This window comes from Panthera pardus, unplaced genomic scaffold (genome assembly GCF_024362965.1).
Source record: "Panthera pardus isolate Hobbes unplaced genomic scaffold, ASM2436296v1 HiC_scaffold_16, whole genome shotgun sequence".
In the NCBI taxonomy this organism is placed as follows: Eukaryota; Metazoa; Chordata; class Mammalia; order Carnivora; family Felidae; genus Panthera; species Panthera pardus.
In genome coordinates, this window is record NW_026526721.1 from 131883678 (window position 1) to 131900369 (window position 16692).

The 16692-nt window shown below is 45.8% G+C and overlaps 1 protein-coding gene across 2 annotated transcripts in view; it reads left to right on the forward strand.

Annotated features, from left to right (window-relative positions):
- The window catches only part of BTD (biotinidase), a 29589-nt gene extending 17350 nt beyond the window's left edge, over positions 1–12239 (forward strand). For both annotated transcript variants that reach the window (XM_019436018.2, XM_019436009.2), the window contains 3 exons: positions 4309–4573; positions 9664–9813; positions 10794–12239. In XM_019436018.2, the coding sequence (XP_019291563.1) occupies positions 4309–4573; positions 9664–9813; positions 10794–11966 (1588 nt within the window). In that variant the 3' untranslated portion in view covers positions 11967–12239. The remainder of the gene's footprint in view (positions 1–4308; positions 4574–9663; positions 9814–10793) is intronic.
- Positions 12240–16692: the final 4453 nt, after the last annotated feature.

The window sequence follows — 16692 nt, forward strand, 5'->3', positions numbered from 1 at the left end:
TTTGCATGAAACTGTCCAAGCTAAAACCATCGTGGGGCATCTTATTCCAGGGGCCAGTCCCAGGCGAGCTCACAACTAGCATCAGCAGAGGGGGGAACCAGAAAATAGGCGGCTTTCTAGGAAATAAAAGGTCTATTTTGGGATTTCTTTAAATTCAGATTATGTAAATTAGGTGGAGATTGGACATTATTTCTCCTTCTGTAAAAGAATCCAGGCAAGGATATCATAAACTTCATAAGTTTAAAACTATTTGGAACTTTACAGTGACTTGGGGGGGCATCCTGCCAGATATGCACAGGAACGTATAGTGTGCTGAGTCCTTACTGACTTACCAGCTCCCTCAGTTTTGTTCCACAGGATGTGACATTTCCTTTGCTGACTTTTCCTGCCTCCTTTCCCAGTCATGGGACTGTTCTTCTCCCTGACAAGGCAGGCATGACAGGATCTTTTATTAAAATGATCCATAGTTCTATATATAAATTTTTAAATGTATATACCTGCCTCTGAAATTATCTTATTAAGAGTACCTTAATAACAATCCTTTCATTTTATTGCAAAAGATACTATTGTACTAGTATGGCCAGGAAGGAAATACAGCTAATTATCAAGATGAATCACTTAGCAGAGTAGAAAAAAAAGTTTGCATGTGTAAAAATAACCAGTGAGTGATATGTTACCAAATTTCCACAAAATAGCTTTCCGTGTAATTTAGACTTTGATTTCTTTTTCTCAGAGACCACAGGAACCTTCCCGACCAGGATTAGTGTCAGAGGAACATTTTTCATGATGAAATGAGATGCTGGGGCTTCTCTGGGGCAGTTAAAAGGTCAGGATGCTTGCTTAGAGATGTCACTCCAGCAAAGCTCTCCCCACCCCGTCAACAATTTCCTGTCTCCCAGATCATTCCTATTGGCATACTATACGGACTCTGGCTTTTCCTCTGCATGAAATGGGGAGGCATTGAAAGATTTTGAGCAGAGGAGTGTCAGGACTGACTTAGGCTTTAACCGGATCTCATGGGCTGTTCTAGAAGGGGGAGAATGGAAGCAGACAGGGCAACTGCCTGGCATTGTGAGAGACCGGGGACAGGGCCTGTGGTTTTTCTCTGACTTCACTTTTTGCTGTCTTCCTCTGCCCTGGGCTCCAGCCCACTGTTCTCCTTGCTGGTTTCTTGAACCCTCTCAGCAAGTTCCCACTCAGGCCTTGTTGACCTAGCTGTCCTCTCTGCCTGGAACATTTCCCCCAGGCATCCACATGGCCTCCTCCCTCACCTTTGGCAGACCTCACCTCACTGAGACCTTTCCTGACCATACTATTTAAAATTGTCCCCCACCCAGGCCAGACCCTCGCTGCCCCCTTCCCTGTCTTTATTTCCCCTTTGCACATACTGCGTAAGGCATCCTCAGTGTTTATTTGATTGTGGTCAGTCTCCCCATACATCCTGAGTGGGGGCTGCTTGAGGAAGGGCCGGGCTTGTTCATGGCTGTACCCCGACACCTATACCTGCGTCTGGCTCACAGTCCGATGTCTCTTGGATGTCTGAAGGGAGCACCCTCCCCACTGCTGTTTCCTGGCAGTGAGACTCAGGGTACCCTGTGAGCCCGAGCCCCCACATCAGAGGGTCGTGGTGAGCTGAGTGGACGAAGCAGGGTGTGGGGGCACACCGTCACCCAGACGGGGCCTTCGTGTCAGGCCTTCCTGCAGTTTTAGCTCGCCTGTCAAATGCCCTCCGATGGAAGAGGGTGTGTGTGTACCTTTTCAGACTGAGCACACGCCTGTACTCACGGCTGTTTATCGTCCGGGTCCTGGCCAGCTCTAGAACTACATCTATGGCTGGGTTTCCAAGAGCCCCAGGACTTCCGGAAGCTTCTTGTTCCCAGGGAGCCCCAACACCCCAGCCCACCTGTGCTTTCTGTGGTGAACCAGCACCTGGTAACCACCGGAAACCAGATCTGGATGCTGTCCTGCCCCATTAAAACTGCCCCCCTCTCCTACCCGCTGTGCCCTCCAGAGTCCCTATCTTGGGCCTTGTTGGTTTTCTTGAGACATTTGTGTAGTGCCAAATAAAGAGGGAAAGCCAGCATTTGCAAATTTGGTTAAACCGGCTGCTATTTCACCACACATCGGGACGGGCAAACTGTGGTACCTATTTTTATCATAATTACTCATTCTCTCCTACCTCATTAAGCTTGCTTCTTTCAAGCATGAATACCTGGTTAAATCTGCCTAACCTCTTATTATCACCCACCTTTGTTCACACACAAGTGATTGCCATTTACAGCCCTGCTGCCAAGCACCTTTTGTAAATAATCTACATTTTACTTTCTCAAAATAGAAAGAAATGTAATATCTTGCTGGTTCCATAGTTTTTACCATTTTGCAAGTCCTGACACTTAAACTAATGTCCTCTGTCCCCAAGTAAATGGGTGACACACAGCTCTTTGTTGAGAAAGGGCGATGCTGTGACCACCCCGCTGGGCCCCAGGCACTCCTGAGCTGGCTCCACCGGGCACTGGTTGACACAACTCTCCCCTCCCCCGGCCTCCGTTTCCCCACCTCTGAGTGAGGCCAGCATCTACTGCTTGAGAAATACCGGGAATGTGTCTTTGAAGATGAAAGTTTCTCCCCCGAACCATTCCCCATTATCATCATTCTGAAACCAGAGGGAGCGGAAACTAGATTTTGACCGTTAAAATTATCCCGTGCTGGTCTTCAGAGGCAAAATTCAGATAAGAAACCTTATCAATTATACTTTTGTTTCTACTCAGAATCTCATGACTGCTTGCTCAAAGCCTCCTTGTTCTAATCTCAGAACATCGTTCAGGGTCCCAGATGAATGGCAACAAGTCCTGGGGTTGGGTATCTGGATGGTGCACTTAGTCCCTGGGACAAGAAGTAACAGTGTGTGAGACAAGGCCGTGGGATGAGGCCTGCTCAGCCCGACAAGTGTTTGGTTTTGCAAGGATTCAGACTGAGCCTCCCGAGTCCTTGTTCTGTTGCTGAAAATACTTATGGTTACTTTTGTTTCTGGAACTATTAAGAGAAAAATAAAAGGAAGTTTGCAGCCTGGAAAGTTTGGTTTTAAAATGCAAACACAGGAGTTATGAGTCAGACTTGGACAGGGCGTCGTTGTCTTTTTAAAAAGCAGCAGTAGGATTCCTTGATTTGTCTTTGTTATCTCGATGTTTAATCCAGATTCCTGGGCACTTGGTCAGCCCCAGCGCATCTCCACAGAGCAAGTGGCCTGGCCTTGGCACACCCCCTGGTATATCTGTGTGTTAGGCGAGGGGCTTCAGCTGGGAGGCCAGGCTGGTTTTCAAGGAAGAATTGGAATATTCACTCTAACACAGTAACACATAACTATTGGGAATAAAAACTCCTACTCTTGGGAAAAAAAAGGCACACAGAAGTGTCATTGTAAGTGACATAATTTACTTCTAATTGCTTATGGTAGGGCCTACATAGCTGGGTGTACGTCCTAGAAAATCCTCTTACGTTTTCTAGAAAATCCTCATATATTTTCTAGACGGTTGCATTTTATCACTGCAAAAGGATTTTATTTCCAAACGATTATGCTTTTGAGCACGAGTGGTGGAATCGCAGAGACAGAGGTTGAGAAGGTGATGATTCCCAAATTCAAGGAGGAGAAACAAAACGCTTTGATTGGGAGCCCTCTTTTTACCTATCCATAACCAAGAGTAGACACTGGCACGTAAGTAGAAGTCAGCAGCTTCTCTGCACCAAATAAAGAATGTCGTGCTAAGAAGGACTTACCCTTTATATTCATTACTGACCAAAGAAATGCAGGGAGAATTTTAATCCATCAGAGTTTTGTAGCTAGGAAAGCCGAGCTGTATTATCGGGATCGCAACAATCAGAGCTGATGTGGATGGTTGACACGTTTGTGTGTGTGGAGGGCAGGTGGTGGGATGTGGAATATGCCACCGACTTCTATAAAATAGTCATGGTAGTTATTCTTGCCTAAAACTTAGGTACGTGGCTAGAAAGGCGAGTAGTGACACAATGCCGTCTTGCTGAACGCTGGGGAAGAAAATCATGGCAAACATCGGGTCTGTTTTGGAAACATTCTAAAACCAGACTAACACAGCGAGCCATTTTAAATGTAGCTTGCTACGTGTTTGGAGAGAAACACAGACCCTTTTATTAGGAACATGAAACAAATCTTTGAGTTGCAGTATCACTGCGGGTAGGTTTAATTGCTGAGATTAATAAGTCACAGCTGCAAAAGTTACATTCTTGGCAGGATTCTTTATTCAGCTGTTTTCCCCTTGCCTCCTTACGTTCCAGATTTATGGTCTGCATTATGTCTGGAGCCGGCAGTCAGCTTGCTCTTTTCCTCTTCGGCTGCTACGTGGTTGCCCTGGGAGTCCACACCGAGGAACCACGCGTGGCCCAGCACTCTGAGGCTGAACACTACATGGCTGCTGTGTACGAGCACCAGTCAATCTTCACTCCCAGCCCTCTAGCACTTGTGGGCCGCAAGCAGGCCTTGGACCTAATGAACCAGAACCTCGACATCTATGAACAGCAAGTGATGACCGCAGCCCAAAAGGCAAGAAACACTCCTGGGTTAGCCCCCCCCCCCCCCCCCCCCCCCCCCCCCCCCCCCCCCCGCCAGCTTGTCTAGCAGAACAGGGCGAATTGCTCTCTGGCTCTCTGTCAATGGCTCCCGCAGCCCTTCTGGAAAATTAGTCCAGCTGGTAAAGCGGAGCTGAAGTAGTCAGGTGGCTGGGGTCTCGCTGCTCAGTGGTCCATGGACCAGTGGCGTCAGCAGCCCTCTGGAGCCTGTGAGAAATGCAGGATCTGGGGCCTGCCCGGACCTGCTGAATCAATCAACATCATAGCAAGATCCCCAGGTGCTGCTTTTCCCCTCATGTCTGAGGAGTCCGGAGCTCAGTCCCTGGTTCTCAGATGTGGCCGTGCAGAGGGAGTGCTCAGCCAGTCGTAAACTAAGTGGGTGCCTGTATGCCATACCCGCAGAGGCAGATGGGGTGTGGATTGAGCACTGGGAGTTCTAAGGCTCCCCAGTGGATTCTGATGTGCAGAAAATTCTAGAAACTTCCAGGCATGAGGGTCTGTCCTGCTCTCTGAGGCATTCAAAATAGTAAGCATCCACAGAACTGCTGTTTTCCACCTTCAGTCTATTTGGGGCTCATTTCTCGTCTCTGTTCCAGACCATGAACAGTCTGAGACCTCAGTCCAGACAGAACGGAGGTGGACAGAGGGAGGTCTTTGCCAGCCTTTGTGAAGGCTTCCTGCTTGGCCTGCATTTCCCACTTCTGCCAGGAAGGGTGGGGCAGAGGGGCAGTGTCCGTGCCAGACGTGACCATAACAAAATGCCCTGTTGGGAAACCCATAACCAAAGGGAAATTTGGACTTTCACCTGGTGTGTGGTGACCAAGCCCAGTCATGTGAGGAAGCCCTGCTCTGCCCTGACAGGAGGTACACTCCATGTGAGCAAAACTTCCCTGTGCCGGTGAGTTTGGAGGGCAGGACAGTTCGGGCCAGCAGGTCCTGCTCCAAAATAGTTCCTATCTCTGTTCAGGGTACTCAGGATTGCCTGGACGGCCACTAGCTATTGCTGCATTTTAAAATTCTACCTCATTACATGTGTATGTGTATATATGCATATATAAAATTATAGGCTACCTTTTAGAGATATGCATATATATAGGGGCGCCTGGGTAGCTTAGTAGGTTAAGCATCTGACTTCGGCTCAGGTCATGATCTCGAGGTTCGGGAGTTCAAACCCTGCATTGGGCTCTGTGCTGACAGCTTGGAGCCTGGAGCCTGTTTCAGACTCTGTGTCTCCCTCTGTCTCTGCCCCTCCCCTGCTCACTCTCTGTCTCTCTCAAAAATAAACATTAAAAAAATTAAAACAATATACACATATATAAGGCTAATATTGGAAGAGAGTTTAAGACCTTGTCCAGCTTCTTCTGATGGGTGATGCTCCTCTCTCGTTCAAAGCCCCACATCCAGTCTCTCCTTGAACTGTGGCCCAGAACGCACTGTCTGATGAGAGCGCGGGAGCTTCTGGCAAGGTTTGCCTTTCAGTGAACAACAGTTTGCCTCCCGGCAACTGCCACCCGTTCTGTCCCCTTAGCTAAACAGAACAGACCGAGGAACTGACCATGGCGGGTCGTCTTCCACAGGAGGACAGCCGTCATGCTCCTTCCCCCCGCCCCCAAACCCAGCATCTCTTCTCCAGGCTGTATGTCCCTTTTACAAAGATTTCCCAGATGATCTCTGTGCCCAGAGCCATAGGAAGGTCTCCGTATTCAAGGGCAGAGTGGAGGAGATGTAGCACCATTCTCATTCGAGACTTTGTCCCCAGAAAGCTGTTGGCAGCCACATCTCACTGTGGATTCATAAGGCATTTGCTGCCAACTCACACTCCCGAGTCTTCTTCCCACACACGGACACACGTGCCACTCTTGCCACCCGGTACTTACAAGGTTAACTTCTTTAACCTGAACACACGACTTCACATTTATGCTGTGAAATCTCATCATTCCAGCCTGTTCGGCTATTTGGGGATCTTTACTGGCATCCTGCATATCAGTTACCTTCACGTCATTCACACATTTGATACACACCTCATTTATGTTTACGCTGAAGTCAGTGTAAAAAAATCCCAGGCTGTGCCCTTAGACCTCCTGATGACACAGATCCACTCGAGACCATTCTGTGCACAGAGGTGTTTGCTTGCATGGTGCTGAAATACGAGCCATCCCTCGCTTCTCCATCCTGTCCACAAGACCATTCTAAGAGGTTGGGCAGAGGCCATGCTGAACTCCAGAGGCTGTGACGGTGGTATTCCCCTGCCTTCCAATAACCTGCCCCCAAAGGAAACCTATAACATGTTTTTGTTGAGCCCATGCTGCCTGCAAGTCATCATTCCTTCTCTGTTTGTGGTCCAAGAGAACAGATTGTTTATCTGATCATTTCTTAGTGCTTACAGATCTCTCGGCTTCCCTGCATGGTTTTATGCGTTCAAGCAACTTCTATGACAAATTGATGCCAAGCATGTGTCAAAATTTTAGATCAAACTTGCTGGAAGGCAAGCGTTCCCGAACTAGCCAACTGAAGTATTTCTCTCTTGGTAGAGATATTTACAGGGAAGACAAGGACTCCAACTTAAAGATATTAGGCTGGTCCATCAACTGGGTTGGCAACCTTAATTCCTCAGGAGTTCTTGACCTCATTGAAGTCTCTCCGAAAATTCCTCATTTATCAGGGATGCTAACTGCTTTCTAGATGGATTGATAGTCACATTAGATCCAGCGTTCTACCCTGGCTCAGGTTGGTTCCTCTTCTTATTTCTAGAAAATATGTATTTAGGAAATGCAATTTAACTTCAGTATTAATCTAATATGTATACATAACATAAATGGTATTGTCCATAGGAAACCATTCAACATTCTTGGGGAAAGTTTTGTTTTTAATAAAGGAAAACATTTGTCCAAGTATAATTTTCAAAAAGTTAAAACATGACTCCTGGGATGCCTGAGTGGCTCAGCTGGTTGGGTGTCCGGCTTTGGCTTGGGTCATGATCTCACCATTTTTGGGTTCGAGCCTTGTGTCGGGCTCTGTGCTGACAGCTCAGAGCCTGGAGCCTGCTTCAGATTCTGTGTCTCCCTCTCTCTCTGCCCCTCCCCCGCTTGCACTCTGTGCCTCTCTCTCTCAAAAATAAATAAAAACGTAAAAAAAATTTTAAAACCTCTTACACAAATATAGGACGAACATGTGCCAAAACTGTTATTTAACTCGCTGATCTAATGAAGAAATCAGTCAGATGGTAAAGCTGGCTCAAAAGAGCACTGGAGGAACATGAGTGTGTGTATCGGTCAAATGAACGTTGAAATGAATTTGCTCGTGTATACAAAACTGGCTAATGTCCTATAGAGCAATACAATTGCAGTCTGGGGTGATCTAATATTAAATAACAAAGCCTAGCAATAGTACATTCACTAAATAATCCTTGAGTGAGCCTCTTAAATAGTACCCTAGTATATGTTAGAAAGGCAAACATCTTGCTTTATTTCCAAGTTTGTGATAATTTTGCTTTACCGTGTGCTGTAAGGTGACCAATCTTAACACTCTACCGGGAGGAGCATACATTGGTATAATCTTTCTGGAGGGCTATTTGGCAATGTAAACAACTGAAAACTCTTCCTGTCTGTGAGCCCGTATCCTCACTTACAAGACTTCATTCTGAAGAAATCATCAGACACGTAAACAGTTGTGTATAATACTCATTAAGTGTTTTGAGCACCCTGTATGCAGATGGTCACCAGAAGTTGGGAACAATTCAGATATCCGCTGATAAAAGATGAATTATGGTGTTCTCTTAAATATAATGTGGCCATTGCAAATGGTATTTTTGAAAGTATCTTGGTAGTCTTGATGCTGTATGTAGTGAGGAACGTCAAGATGGAAAACTATTTATGTATTTATTTAAAATTTTCTTTAAAAGTAGGCTCCATGCTCAGCGGAGCCCAGCGTGGGGCTTGAACTCATGACCCTGAGCTGAGATCACGAGTCCGATGCTTTACCAGCTGCGTCACTTAGGTGCTCCCGAAACACCATGTATTTATCATTATCGCAATTATATACACACACACAGACAAAATAAAAATAGCCAAGATATTAACTAAACTAATATTAATATTATCTGTTCTCCAAGTTTTCTACAGTTACACTTTTGAAGCTTTTTTAGCCAGAATAAAATATTATAAAGAGTTTGCAGTGCATTCCAGAAATAAGTGACTCAAATTGCCTCTTATTTTAGGTTATTCATACCTTCTCTGCCTTCCTCCTCCACCTTTCACTCTGGAGCAATGTTCCAGGCTTCGCATTTTAAGCCGTGTAAGTGGAGAGCAGCAGGAGAATGAGGCCCTGATGCTGGGAGCTTAGGGTGCCCCGTTTGTTTGGATTTCATTCGGTTAATGTGAACATCACAGGGAGCCCCAGGCTATCAGTCAGGAAACCTAGGTTGTCTCCAGGTGTGGGACAAAGCCTGGGGAGTGGTTAGGATTTGGAAAAGGGCCTCCTAATTCCCAGTTGGAGAACTTCAAGTTAGAGAAAGTCCTTATTTCTATGCTGAAATGAACACACTTGAATTTTCCCCACCAGCCCAGTGAAGCAGACTTTTTAGGAGTGGGCCCCAGCATCACCCCTAAACCAAGTGTTTTTTCAGGAGCTCCCCGTCTGATTTAGATGCACAATGAGTGGAAACCACTGGATTGGAGACACCCCATCTGTCAACAAGCCCAGTATTCAAGGCCTTTGTACTGTGCCACCACCAGGAACTCCAAACCTCTCCTGATCGTCTGCTTGGCAAACTCCTGCTTTCTGCTCCAATCTCACTCATTCCCCCCTTCCCTAACATGAGGTATGGTGAATGGTTGTTTCTAAATCCATCTGCCTTTGTTACCTGACAATGAGGCCAAGTGAGACAGTTTCCCCGAGACCAAGATCCCTGATGATCCCCAGCCACCATCTTAGAACCTCTGGTTCCTGGCACAGTACAACTACCTGATGGCTGTCCGACGAGTGAATGAAAGAACGGATGAGTGAAAGAAGGGGTGTTTCCTGTAATCGGATAATATACCATACTTTGATGTGTTTGACCTACAGGGTGTACAGATTATAGTGTTTCCAGAAGATGGCATTCATGGATTCAACTTTACAAGAACATCTGTTTACCCATTTTTGGACTTCATGCCGTCTCCCCAGTTGGTCAGGTGGAATCCTTGCCTGGAGCCCCACCGATTCAATGACACAGAGGTAAGGGAGAGTCCCAGCCTTCCTCCTCCGTAGACTGAAGGCATGCAGAGATGAACCAAGCCAGGGGCCAACAGCCAAGACAGGTTAAATGAGACCGAAAGAAGACCCTAGGTTCCTAAAAATGAAATCTGAGCTCCCCAAACTCCCTGTGCCACATATTCCATCAGTTAAAGAGTGTCTGGTATTATGGGGCATTTACTCATCTCTGGATCGTTCTATTTATTAATTACACAGGACATACAAGAATATATACTTAGAAAACAAACGAATCAGAAGTAAGAAAATTAAAGTCCCATCTTCACACACCCCACCAATTACCCTCCTTCTCTTCCTAGAGAAACTGCCATCAACACTTTGATATGCATCCAACTATATTCTTTTCTATTCATTTCATAGTTATTGACATCCTCTTTATTAGCATGCTATATGCTTTTGTAAAACCCTTGCTATTATAACGTTTGAGTCAATATCCTTGTACATATATCTTCATAAATATGTCCAAGTTTTTCTGTAAGGTAAGATTCCTAGAAATGGAATTTCTCAGCGAAAGGATATGCACATTTTGAATTATTTTAAAGACTACCAAATTTCCCTTTTGAAAGACCTTCGTGTCATTTTACATCCCTCGCGATAGTCTCGAGTGCCTGTTTCCCCACCTTTGGTCAATGCAAGATGGAATAATATCTTGAATTTTTGCCAATCTTACGAAGGTGCAGAATGAGATCTCATTATTTTCATTTGTGTTTCCTCATTACTAATGAGGTTGAGTATCTTCTCAGATGTCCATTGGCCATTTGTATTTGTGCTGTGAATCACCTGTTCATATCCTGTGCACTCTTCCAGTAGTGTTTTTTCTTTACTGATTTATGATAGCTGTTTACATATTATAGACACAATACAGGTACTTTTCTATTTTAAAATTATAAGGCAAATGGCAGGATTTTAAAAATTCATTTATTTATGCCTTTTTTTTCCTTTAGGTCCTCCAGCGCCTGAGTTGCATGGCCATCAAGGGCAATATGTTCCTGGTGGCCAATCTTGGGACCAAGCAGCCTTGCCATAACAATGACCCGGGGTGCCCACATGATGGAAGATACCAGTTTAACACAAATGTCGTGTTCAGCAACAACGGAACCCTTGTTGACCGCTATCGCAAACACAACCTCTACTTTGAGGCAGCTTTTGATACCCCTCTCAAAGTGGATCACATCATCTTTGATACCCCTTTTGCTGGCAAATTTGGCATCTTCACCTGCTTTGATATATTGTTTTTTGACCCTGCCATTAGACTCCTCAGAGACTCTGAGGTGAAGCACGTCGTATATCCTACTGCCTGGATGAACCAGCTCCCACTCTTGGCAGCCATTCAGATTCAGAGAGCTTTTGCTGTTGCCTTTGGTATCAACCTGCTGGCTGCCAACATCCACCACCCATCTCTGGGGATGACCGGAAGTGGCATACACAGCCCTCGGAAGTCCTTTTGGCACCATGACATGGAAAACGCCACTGGTCATCTTATAATTGCACAGGTAGCCAGAAATCCACTGGGTCTCATTGGTCCAGAGAATGCCACAGGTAAAATGAACCCATCTCGTAGTAAGTTTTTAGAAATCTTGGCAGGTGATCCATACTGTGAAAAGGATGCTCAGGAAGTCCATTGTGATGGAGCCACCAAGTGGAACATGAACACTCCTCCTGTGTTTCATTCGGAGATGATGTATGACAATTTCACCCTGGTCCCTGTGTGGGGAAAGGAAGGCTACCTCCGTGTCTGTGCAAACGGCCTCTGCTGTTATTTGCTTTACCAGCGGCCCACTTTGTCCAAAGAGCTGTATGCCCTGGGGGTCTTTGACGGTCTTCACACTGTGCACGGCACTTACTATGTTCAAGTTTGTGCCCTGGTCAAGTGTGGGGGTCTTGGCTTTAACACCTGTGGGCAGGAGATCACAGAGGCCACAGGGATATTTGAGTTCCACCTATGGGGGAACTTCAGTACTTCCTATATCTTTCCTCTGCTTCTTACCTCAGGGATGTCCCTGGAAACCCCTGATCAGCTTGGCTGGGAGAATGACTACTCCTTCCTGAGCAAGAGCGGACTGTCCTCTGGCCTGGTGACGGCAGCTCTCTACGGGCGGCTGTATGAGAGGGACTAGGGCAGTGTGGGGTGGGCAGCCCTGCACTTGTCCAGACCACAGCTCACAAGCACTGGGACCACCTCTCTGCCCCACAGCCCATTGTGGGAGCTGTGGGATGAGGTAGGAGAGGCACCTTCCCCCATTGTCTTTTCCTCTTTGACGTGGATTACCGAGTCTTTTCTGGTATTCCCTGCTCCCGTTTCTCTTTTTCAAGCCATATCTTCCTCCAGCAAACCTCTCATTATACAATTGGTTTTAAGAGCTAAAATAAAAATGCCAGTTTATATTTTACACATCCACAAAACAGTGGGTTTTGTGTGTGTTTTCCTTGTTCTTATTGTTCATGAAGTGAGACCCAGGACATACAAGTATCTCACAAGCCTCACCTTCTAACGTAAGAAACAAACTCTCAGAGCAAAACCTGTTTTAGAAATGGCTGCGTGGGTCCTTTTCCATTCTGGATGAACAGAATTCTATCCAGATGAAATGGTAATGCCAGAGCCACCAGCAACATCAGAAATGTGTATCTTGAAGCAGCTTTTAAAAATAGAAGGGAAGTTTCTCTCCCATATGCCTTTCCATCAGTAAATGGAATCTGTCAGGCAGGGCTCATAATAACTGGAAAAGAGTGCAGTGCCTCAGAGAGAAAGACAGAGAGAGGCTGGAAACAAGTGCTGAAGAGAGGGGCAGCAGAGGGAAAGTATGAGTAAGAGGATTCTTTCTGCACAACATGTCTCATCCAGGGATTCCAGGGACCTAAATAAATCATGCTAACTTTGGGCAAGAGCCTTCCAGTTGCCCAACTGCGCAGGATGGAACGATGCAGGCATGATTCCATGAACAGTCCCCAGAGGGCCTACCCTTTGAGAGAGGCATCACGCCTCTTGAAGAAAAGTTGCAAGAGCTGCCATGGAGGTTGGCCCTCTGTAGTCATTCATTAATCTGATCACACAACAGGTGTTTTTGGAAAGCCCACCAGGTGCAGAGCAAGGCCCTCCCACAATAGGAGTTCCAGATGCAGAACCAACGTAATCAGTGAGGGAAGACATTTTTAGGCCACTCATTTCTGTATTACTTGTAGCCAACATTTCAAAGTCATTTTGAATCAATGCCTAGTAACTCAGATAATTTTTAAGTAGGAAAATGAATAATTTTTAAGAAGATGGATAATTAGCCTTCTGTGATTTGCCTCTTCCATGGTGTGGCTGTTTAGTTTTTTTTAATTAGGTTTTTTAAAGCAGTATGTGCATATATATAATTATACAAAGTAAAAAATGGGATTCCTTCCCCATTCCCTTGCAGCATAGCCTTCTAGACCCCTTTTCTGGCTTTTAGGCAGAATAAAGAGTACAGACCCTGGTCTCAAGACTGTCCAGGCTCACATCCTTGGCCTCACAGCTTACTCTTCACTGCATAGACCTTGGACAATTTATTTAAACCCTGTCACACCATGGTCTTCTCATTCATATAATGTGCGTTGAATAATCCACGTGGGAATGATCCAAAAAAGCAAAGCCCCTGCTGACTCACTGCTCACTCGCAAAGGTTTGGAGTGAGTCACATCTTTAGGGAATAAGCAGGAAGAACTCAGAATTCCTGAGGAAGGCCTGGGAAGTCCTCCTGGAATGGGAGCGGGACCCCTCCCACCAAATGGCAGAGCCTGCCTGCCGTCCCCAGTGCAGGACCTGCCAGGAGGAGTGAGCTTGTCTCTCTGGATGTGGCTGTCTGCCACCCACTTAGCTCCCTGCCCCAAACACCAGGGAAATAGAAATCATCTTAAAAATGCATATTGTTGCTTCATGCCAAGAGTTTTCAACTCAGCCCGAGAAAGAGACGTACAGAGACAGACCTAAATACAGACTTGGTGGAACTATTCCACCCAGTAAGCACTTATGAAGCACCTGCTGGATACACATTCTGCCCTTCTGAACAGAGCACCTAGAACTTTCCCTGAGTTACTTTCTATTGACAAGTTAGAACCAATTGTTTATGAAGTAGAAATGAGGGAAGATATAAATGATGGGGGTAACACAAAATTATTTTTATAATAAAAAGTAGCTGCCAGCTGACAGAACAAAGAGGAGGATGGGAAAATGAGTAAAATGAATCATTTTCAGGAAAAAAAAAACACCTATGACTAATGGTTGTGACATGCTTTTGTCAACTGTAATCCTGAAATTCAAGGAAACAAATGGTAATCTTGACCATAACATAGAGGCAGGAAATCAAATGTATTTTTGGTCAAATCAGACTTGGGGGAAGTCGGTTGGTCCATGTGGTTTCTCATGTAGGTGCAGCTGTGCCTGTCTGTGGCTTTCCTCACAGAGGAAGTGAGAGGCACAATGAGCTGTGTTCACACTGGACTTAAAAAGGCCTGTTCCTAGAGAAGACAAAATCCACAGCCTGATCACAGACTGTCAATGCTGGTGCCCACCGCCCCCTCCTGCAGGGAGTGACAGCCTGCCCATGGCCCTGCTGAGGGAAACCCACCTGGACCGCCCCTTACCCACAGGTGGCCCTGCTCTGTACCTTGTGGCCCCATCCCCTGGCCATCACGCATTGAACCGGGAGTATGCACCTGACCCCAGACCAGCCAGCCAGCCTGGCACCAGAGCTCTGCCCAGAGAGGGAAAATCTGAGTCAGCTGCATGGATTCCCAGTGAAACTCAGAACTGCTCAAACACCCAATTACCCACTAGATGAACAAATGGTTTCTCAACAAAGTGAATGTACATAGGGCAAAACTTTTTCAAAAAAGTTTTAGCAGTATGAAATGTTGCATAAAAAGGCTCTGATTTAAAATAAATGCTGATATAACCTGAAGCTCTGTTGAGTAGGATTGCTGTGGAGGCCTTTGGTCTTTTACTGCCATGTCTTCCTCCTTGTGTTGATTGCCTATTCCCACATAACAAATCTTAGTGGCTTAAAGCAATCGTGAACATGATTAATTCACGCAGTTTCCATGAGTCAAGAATCTGGGAGTGGCTTAGCTGGGTTGTTCTAGCTCAAGGTCTCATGAGGCTGCAGTCAAGATGTGAGCTGGAGCTGTGGTCAGCTGAAGGCTTCACTGGAGGTGGAGAACGTTATCAACAACTGTGTTCCCCAAAAAGATGCGTTGAAGTCTTAACCCCCATACATCATAATGTGATCTTATTTGGAAATAGGGTCTTTGTAGATGTGATTAATTAAGATGAGATCACACTTAAATAGGGTGGCCCCTTAATCCAATGTGACCCGTGTCCTTATAAGAAAAGGAGAAGATATAGACACACAGGGAGAAGACAGCCATGTGACAAGAGAGGCATAGTGGAGGGATGCATCCATGAGCCAAGGAACACCAAGGATTACTGAGAAACATCAGAAGCTAGCAGAGTCAAGGAAGGATTCTCCCCTACAGGTCTCAGGAGGAGCATGGCCCTGCTAACACCTTGATATTGGACTTTTAGCCTCCAGAACTATGAGGTAGTAAATTTCTATGTTTTAAACCACCCATTTGGTGGTACTTTTTTATGGCAGCTCTAGAAAACTACTACCCATCAGTTTGGTGCAGCCACATGGCTGGCTGCTGGCAGGAGGCTCAGTTGCTCAACACAGGGTCCTTTCTGTAGGGCTATTTGGCTGTCCAAAGTGGCAGCTGGCTTCCCATGGAGGAAGTGATCCAAAGGAGACCAAGGTAGAAGCCACAGTGTCTATTATGACCCACGCTCAGAAGTCACACTTTATCATTCCATACTATCTTCTTGGCTTACCCAGATCAGCCTTGTTCATTGAAGGAGGGGACAGGACACAGGCCAGGAGGTGAGGATACTGGGCACCATCTTGGAGCTGGTTACCAAACCCCTCAGTCCAAATCCTGCTTCTCTTTTTCCTCACCTCCCTGAAGTTCATACCCTACACAACCTGCCCCCTGCCTGTGCTGAGCCCCACGCTGACCCCACACTATTAATCCAGCTCCCTGATTCCGCCATGGCCAAATTCTCTCAATTCCCTGATATGCTGAGCACAATGTGGCCTTAGCAATGTTGTCTTTGCTAAAATGCCTCTTTTGATGGGGAAACTCCTCCATCCTTGAAGGTCCACTCCATGACATGCACTTTGTGAATCTTCTTCCACCGAATTGACTTTTCCTGTTCCCAGAGCCCTTCCCCATCGGGCCATACTACTTATCCAGGTCCTCTCTGCCAGGATGTGAGCTGCACCGAGAGTATCTGCCCTGTAGTGAGTGACAGCTTTGTGCTGGATGTGACACATAAATGGCTCCCTTAACTTTCTCCATGAGCCTTAAAGAAGGCTTGATAGGGCCATCTTGCAGACAAGGAAAACTGACAGAGATGCTAGTGAACTGCCCATGTGCTGATTAGAGCTGGTGCTGGAATCTGCATCTTCTTCACGGTGACTATGGAGATGCCATCTGAGAACACAGTCCATGTGCTACTAATCTTTGTGTCTATGGCTCCTGGCACCCCTCTGTGGTTTTTAAAATCTGGGCTCAATACATGGGTGCTGAATGAATGAGTGAATGAATGAATGACTGAGCAGTCACCAAGCATGCTTATTTCATTTAGACAGGCTGAAACAACAAAAGAACAACAATTTTTTTCTCTTTTTAAAGTTTTCTAGCATTGAAGTAAAAATCTAACAAACGGTTAAAAATAAAATTACCAATAGATCAATGAGCTGCTAGGAGTCATGTATGTGTAACTCATGCACTTTTTTTTTTTTTTTTTTGGTTTGAGCAAAAATT